This window comes from Lampetra fluviatilis, chromosome 5 (genome assembly GCF_964198595.1).
Source record: "Lampetra fluviatilis chromosome 5, kcLamFluv1.1, whole genome shotgun sequence".
Lineage (NCBI taxonomy): Eukaryota > Metazoa > Chordata > Hyperoartia > Petromyzontiformes > Petromyzontidae > Lampetra > Lampetra fluviatilis.
Window position 1 is genome coordinate 718,356 of NC_136279.1, and position 7,701 is coordinate 726,056.

General features: G+C 51.2%; 1 protein-coding gene across 1 annotated transcript in view; it reads right to left on the reverse strand.

Moving 5' to 3' along the window:
- The window catches only part of LOC144932306 (myomesin-1-like), a 46,527-nt gene extending 41,136 nt beyond the window's left edge, over positions 1–5,391 (reverse strand). Inside the window, exons 1-3 of the mRNA XM_078856246.1 lie at positions 5,287–5,391; positions 1,336–1,979; positions 218–400 (exon numbers count right to left, since the gene is read on the reverse strand). Coding sequence (XP_078712372.1) covers positions 218–400; positions 1,336–1,904 — 752 coding nt within the window. The 5' untranslated portion in view covers positions 1,905–1,979; positions 5,287–5,391. The remainder of the gene's footprint in view (positions 1–217; positions 401–1,335; positions 1,980–5,286) is intronic.
- Positions 5,392–7,701: the final 2,310 nt, after the last annotated feature.

Here is a 7,701-nt window from a genome sequence, read left to right on the forward strand (position 1 = left end):
TCTCGACCTTGGCCTCGGGGCTGTGGCCTCAGGACTTGCCCTAATCGTGTTCCCCATGTGATCCTATTGGAATCCCGTTTTCCCATGTAACCTTATGGGCATTCCGTTTTCCCCCATGTGACCCTATTGGAATCCCGTTGTCCCCCATGTGAGTCTATGGGAATTCTGCATCGTGTAATTGTTTTCCGTGCGTCCCGGCGCGTGTGCTGGCTGATACCGGCTGCGGTAGATGGGCACGTAGTACTGGTATCCGGGCTGCAGGTTCTCGTGATCCTGCAGGATGCGCAGGTGGCGCGAGCGCTTGACCCGGGGGCTCAGCACGGGGCTCCAGCGGCCCAGGTGGAGCACCTCGGTGCCAGCCGCGACCTCCTCCTCCAGCTCGTACGTGCCGCCCTTCCCCCTGAGTGGCAGGTAGCGGGAGGGGGGGCACACGCGGCACTGATGCTCACGGCGGCTCGCCCATGCGAGAGACGCGGCCGCCCAGGAGCCAGCGCCGTGGTTCTGGGCCCGAGCAGTGGAAGTGACCATATCGGAGTATTATGGAAAAGTGCGACTTCTAGAGATTCACGTCTAGATGAGGCAGCCCAAGGCGCATCGTCCTCGCTGATTTCCCCCACTGCTGGTGATCCAAACTAAACTATTTATATTTTACCACTAGTGACCTGCCCACAGATGATGGTTCAGTGGCTTATCATCGTGTGAAAATGTGGAGCCATGCGCGGGTTTTCTCCATAAATTCAGGCAAAGGTGACTATTAATCAAACACAAAAATCATTCCCCGAGCCTCTCTCTGCAAGATACATTCAATAAAGCACGGCAGTGACATTTATATCATTCCCATCATGTTGTTGGGTATGATGCCTATTCAGCATGTCTATGAGTGTGCGCTTGTTTAGTTGCAAGGGTTCAGTGCCGTTGTTCGGCATGGTTAGCGTGGGCCCCACGGGAGATGTTTAACCCTCTTTGGTGGAGGCAATTGCCAATTACTTTCAAAAACAACGACTTATCATCGAGGCACAACAGTCTCAGGAAATCATGTGTCCATGCGTCCTTTGATGGCTACACGCTTAAAGCCGATGCCACTTTCATTCCAGGAAATCTATTTAACGTAATATTGATGTTTGTGCACTGCTTTAGATCTCTTCTCCAACTCGGTTGTTGTCACCCCAATTTCCATTTGCTTCATCGCTGCGCTTTGTTTTTACGCCATCGCTTTTGTCATTTCCGTGAGCCAGGTCCCTCTCGCAGACGAGACCTATCCCCGGTCTCGCTACCAAACTCGACGAACCCTCAATAGTGTGGCACGAGCCGGCCGCGCGTGGTGGCAGTACTCACTCGCACAGGCGGATGGCCCCCTCCCCTTCCGCAGCAGCGGCGTAGTAGTCCCTGTTGGTGGAGTCAACGAGCGCCGAGCTGTATTCACGCTTGCTCGACTCGAGGTGCGACGAGCTGTATTCACGCTTGCTCGACTCCAGGGCGGACTTGTAACGGGCACTGGCGGCGTATTCGTCCTCGCTGGCGTCGAGCAGAGCGAGCTGGTACTCGCGCTTGCCGGACTTGGCCCTCGTGGCGGCAGCGGCGCCGGCGTGCTCGGACGACGCGAGCTGCCGCCGCGCCGCTCGCTGCTCGCGCAGCCGCGCGGCCGCGTGCTCCTGGCGGCCGAGGTCGAGCCGGGCCACGCGGTACTCGTCCGTGATGGCCTCCAGCTGCGCCGACCGGTAGTCGCGGAGCGAGGCGACGCGCGCCGCCCGGTACTCGCGGTCCGCCGCGTGCAGCTGCGCCTCGGCCGAGCGCAGGCGGGCGTCGCTCAGCTCGACGTTCCGCGCCCGGACCCTGTGGTAGTCGGAGTGAGCGGTGTGCTGCGACACGCCCAGCCCGCGGCTCTTTCTCGCTTGCACGGACATCGCCCCGCTGCTGCTGCTGGTGGTGGTGTAGCTCGACGTAGCCCGACTTGGGACAGCCTTGCTGGAGGACGTTCACTGCGGACAGGTGGCACGACGCGACACGACTGAGACGTGACGTCCACTATCAGCTCGGTGATGCACGCGGGCTACTGCGGTCACGTCAGAGGAATGGCACCGAACCGGACGCCTGCAAGAGCAATGGCAACGATCGTGGTAGATAACGGAGGCAAAGGGCGACCAAGAAAACGATCATGGACTGATGAGGAAGAGGAGGTGCTAGAGAGGAATGATACGAAAACATCAGCAGCAGATGGGCCATGACGATGGTGCTGATAATGACGATGATTATTATTTTAGTGTTTAGTTTGGCCTTCCCCGCACCTCCAAATAGCACGGTTGGCTCTGTACGGTGTGAAAGAAGTTCAACATATATACATACAAGGTTTGGTCAGCGCCCAGGTGTGGAAGTGCTGCGTTGCTAAGTCCGCTAGGCAGACTGTGGAGACAATTCCCAATTAGCGGCAATGCACTTATTGCAAAATGGGACATTTATTTCGGAATGTTTGGCCTTTGGTTATTTTCACAGAGTTATCGGTAACAGCATTAGCGGTCCATTTTCACATTGAAATCAATGCTTTCCATTAACATTCGGTGAACACTGCTGAGATTTAGAATAAAAGTATGCACTCATTTACACCGGCACACAGTGACCTACTTTAGAGTGGCCTGTAATGGGTTCAGCAATGTCCTCGTGGGCACAGACGCTTGTTGATAATGTGCCCATAATATTTCTTATTCCCTTCACCAATCCTTTTAGTAGCCATTACCATGAATGCATTAATATTTTTTGAACTAGGGTCATTATACGACAATAATCGAGTGGGGTATTATTTTTCAATCACTCGAGCCGGCAGTAACTTGAGCCAGAGGTTTTTTTAACGAAAGAAAAACACGTCTGCATGTAAAGCATCTTCAAGCATCTTCAGTCTCTCGGTGAGCCACTGCCACCATCCCACAGATGCCAGTGTGGAGCTCATGAAGAAAGCCATTATCGCGAACGAGGTGAATAAAGTGGGCGGGTTGAGCGAGGGAGCCATTTAGAGAAATGCAATCACAGGACCAATGCCCCGGCTGGCTCCCATTTGGCAAACAGCTGCTGCATTTGGGGTCCAGTTCTACATAGGGTGCCGCGGTGGTGAGATGTTAACTACCTCGCCTGCTATACAGGAGGTCGTGGATTCGATCCCGACCCTGACGCCTGCTGCTGTATATTTGGAGTTTGCAAGTTATCCCTGTGGTCCCGTGGATTTTTCTCCAGGTCTTCTGGTTTTTCGCCTCCACATTTATAAGCTTTGCGTTTAAAACATGTGACTGCTATACATTTCCACGTGAAAAGCCACTTTGTTGAGCTATCATATGTGGCCAGGTCGCTTCTGAAAAAATAGATTCATATCGCTCAGTGGGCCTTACCTGGTAAAAGAAAAAATAAGTAAAATTTTAGCTCCAGCCCAGTTACAGGATTTGGTTAAGACGATGAGTAATATTGGAACAGCATCAGCAGCACCAGCAGCAGCATCAGCACATTCCATTGACTGCAAGGGCACCCGGAAAGCTGACCTACATTCTTGAGGCCATTAGTCAATTACTCAAATAGCGTACCTGGTAATTAAAAGTTAAACAAGAAGAGGTGGCTGGGTGGATTAGCGGTCAAAGCACTGAGCCACCACTGCTGAGATGCTTGGTTTGAAATCAGGTTTCAGCTGGCGGGGATTAACCCAGATTTTCCAGTGTAGTAAGTTGGTGAGTCACTAATGAATACACAACACAGCCAGCAAATGAGGTTTTATAATCCAAGTCTGGTGAAAGTGATTCCTTGCTCAAATAAGCACGGAAGCAATGCTCATCTTCGATATAAAGTACTGATTCAGTGCCTGAAATTCCACATTCCTGTAATGGGACAAGTCTTCCACAGGACAACCACTGCTGACTTGCACACAACATTGCACGTATCTGATCGACACCCTGGGAATGATGGGCTCAGTTCACTCCCATCCATGATTTGAACTCGGAAGGCATGCGCGACCATAGGACTTGCTTTTCGTTTGTGCGAAAAGCAAAGCCAAAGGTCAGAGTGCCCACTCAGCAGAGGTGGGACAAAGTCATTGTTATGCAAGTCCAAGTCGAGTCGCAAGTCATCAAATGCATGACTCGAGTCTGACTCGAGTCCAAGTCACATGACTCGAGTCCACACCTCTGCCACTCAGTGCTCGCAGCTGTTGTGGTGGCTCTCCTGATCCAGATCAGTGTGGGCAGAGGACAATCACGGTTCACTTCCTGCGAAATGGTACTCATTATTTTATCCACCTCAGATACTATGGACAGGGACAAGTCGCTCCTCCAACCCCATCCCCCTCACTCTCCCACCGAAATTTAAACTCTCAAACTGCCCTTCTAATTGCGGGCGAATGCTATTCCTCGGAGTATATATAGCCCGCCTATATATACAGCACAGTGCGGTATATATGTGCGTGCGTGCGTGCGTGTAAAACAAGTATTGGAGATGTGAGCAAAGACCCTTGGGGGCTAAACGTGACCGAATCAGCATCGCAGAATCTGTTAGATAATTAAAGTAACTGCATAGCAATGTGAAAATGTTCGAGCGTAAAATTTCGAATATAAAGTTCATACATTGATTTAAATAACGTTCATTTAAGCAGTGATGGTAAGTGACAAAGGGCTGCACATTTGTTTGGTGATGATTCTGCATACATTCTCCCCATCCCAAAACAGGTCATGTGTAACATAATATATCCAATATAATTTACGTGTACTATAATGCAAACTATGTAATATAATATTCATGTAATTTAATCCAGACCATGCCGACTAGCAAATGCCACTTTCCTCAATTGCTCGATGGTTCAAAGGATGAGGCAGCCTATTAAATAATCATTGATGACATCCTTATCGCTCCACTGCTCTTGCTTATTGTGATTATAATGTTTAACATTCTTCACAGTCTTTACACACACACAGAGCACATGACAATTGCAAGCATGCAAATTAGTTAACAGCTTAATATTTTCTTAAGTTACGGTAGTTTTACTCTTGATTACCTACGGAAATAGGATGCGCGTAAAACACATTTGGTAAACTGAAGATGCAAATTAGAAAATGTATTGCTGCGTCTCGTGGTGTAAGTATACAACAGGGCCTCATGTATAGCATAATATACATTCTAACATTCAATCAATTGCATATACAACACACACAAAGTATATAATCTAAACAATGTATGTTTAAATGTTAACGTGTTAATGGTGTCATTGCTCTCTGGATCAACGACCAGCGAAGCCAGACGCGAGGGTGATCTGGCACCTACCTGGTTACTCTCTAAACTCTCGCGAAACGGCCAGGTGAGCCCTCAAACGACTCCCTCCTCCTCCTCACTCTACGCACACACGGCACCACAAACCCACGAAGCCGAGCGCACGATACAATCCCAGAGGCGTGCGGCGAGAGGGGACCCGGAGGAAGGATGGGAGAGAGCGCCAGGGGAGCGCAGGGGGAGCGAGATGGATACCCGAGGGCGTTGCTGCCCGGCGCGCCCATGTATGGCGAGGAACGGCGCTTCCACGGGGGTATTTTCGGCACGCTTACTACGCGATTACCCTGCTCGCTCGCTCGCTCGCTCCCCAGCCGAGAGAGCAGACCCCGGTGGCCACGGCACTTGTCACCGTGAGGCGTGAGTGGCAATGGAGAGAAGCGCGGCGAAGCGCTTCTGAGCGAGACGCTGAGGGGGCGAGGGAGCAGAGTGCAGGTGATGGAGCCCACGGGAGGGTGTGGATTTGTTGTTGTCTTTAACTGAAGAACGAATGAAAATACATCAAAGCGAAGTCGAGTCACGGAGTCTCTCTGCTCAGTTACCAATAGAGCGGCGCTCAGCTTCACTGGAAATTCCACATTCCCATGGCAGGAAAAAGTCAACAATAGAACAATCATTGTTGAAGGATTACGGGTTTAGTTTGCTACAATTCCATTGCTTTACTCACCAGTATTTTCATCTATGACCCATCTGGGCCCATGAATTCTCGCAGCACCCGTCCTCCACTGTTGGCGATGATCGTCACCATCGTCACTATATCGAATCTGCCGCTGATGTGTCCACGTCATATTCATAAGTCCAGTACTGCAAGATCACGCCACAGGCTCGATATGTACACCGTCCAAATATGAATATTTCTTGTCAGCATACACGCCATATATATCTGGTATAGGTTAATGCTGGTGCTGTCGTGCATGTGCCTCACCGCACAGACAGATATTGACTCTACGATGACACACGGCTGTGCGTGCACCCTCCCCTGTGACGGCACGCATGAGAGAACGTTACGACCCAACGTTTACAAAGAGAGCGGCAATGTTGCGTAGTGATCCATCATCGCAACTGTGATTTCCTTCACCTCTGAGCAAGGGAGGGGGGGGTCCCTCCTGAGACGCGCTTTCTCAACTGCGCGGAATAACCCAGTGACAAGCTCAGCTGAAATGTGACGCCCCGCTGGGCAGCGTCACGCTGGCAGCGGTGGTGCAGGCACGGCAGCAGCTGGTTCCCACGCAATGAGCGACGGAGAGTGGGGACAGCCAGCGAAGGCGTCAGCGATGGAAAGGTCAAGCGGCCATCTGGTATCCGCAACAGTTGTCAATATCCAATGCTTGACCCCTTAGAGCACTGACGCAGCCCCTCATTGCATCATCATCAGCCACGGTAAATCCACTGCTGGATGAAGGCCTCCCCAAGCCGCCACTATCGCCCACAATGCCGTCATGCAACAACCCACATCGCTCCTGCACAAGGGGCGATTTCATCACTCCATCTCCTCCGTGGACGACAACAGCCGACTTAAATTCAGAAAGGGCCTCACGGAAAAATGTTTCCAGGTGCATTGATTTCGCTTTTTTCAATTGTATCAATTTTTTACACTGTTAATAGAACATTCCAATGTGACTAAAGGTGCATTTTATTTGTAATTAATCATTAATACTATAATTACGCATTTTGGTCCATTAAAATTACCACGTTAACCACGTATATCTTTTTTTGTCGTAATGCCAACTATTTCCCTATGGCAGTTTGGCACACAGGTGAACGAACCCTCTGGGGGTCTCATTCTGGGGGTCTCGCTCCCTCTGGGGGTCTCGCTCCCTCTGGGGGTCTCGCTCCCTCTGGGGTCTCGCTCCCTTTGGGGGTCTCGTTCCCTTCTCGCTCTCGTCGTCGTCTCAGGCACAGCCCCCTGGCAGTTCACACTTCACACACTCGCCCCGGGGGGGCATGTCGGGATGTGAGTGGACAAACTCGGAGCTCAGCGAACTCAGCCCACCACGTGTTAACACGACGTGTTAAACTATTAGTTCCCTCGGCACGCAGCGCCTACTGAGTTTCATTGTAGACCCAATCCCCTTTCGCGAGCCGTCACGACACCAGGAAAGCAATAGCAGGTGCTTTGGCACACAAATAAAGTGAGTTTGCTTCATTTCGTGTGGAACTTGGCAGCTGGGATTATTCAATTTAAGAAACCTCACCCCAATGGATATTCTACTGCCTCCAATGAAACCCTATGCCAGCCATCTCAATGTCACGCACAAGTATTGCTCCAACTTGCGTCCCGGACGCATCCCCTAGCGCGTGGGAGGGAGGGAAGGGGGGGGGGTGGTAAAATAAAAAAATTGCCGTCCCAACGATGCAGTCGCGAGCCCCAGTGTGTGAGTCCAAGGCACGCACCACCCCGCAGCATGCACC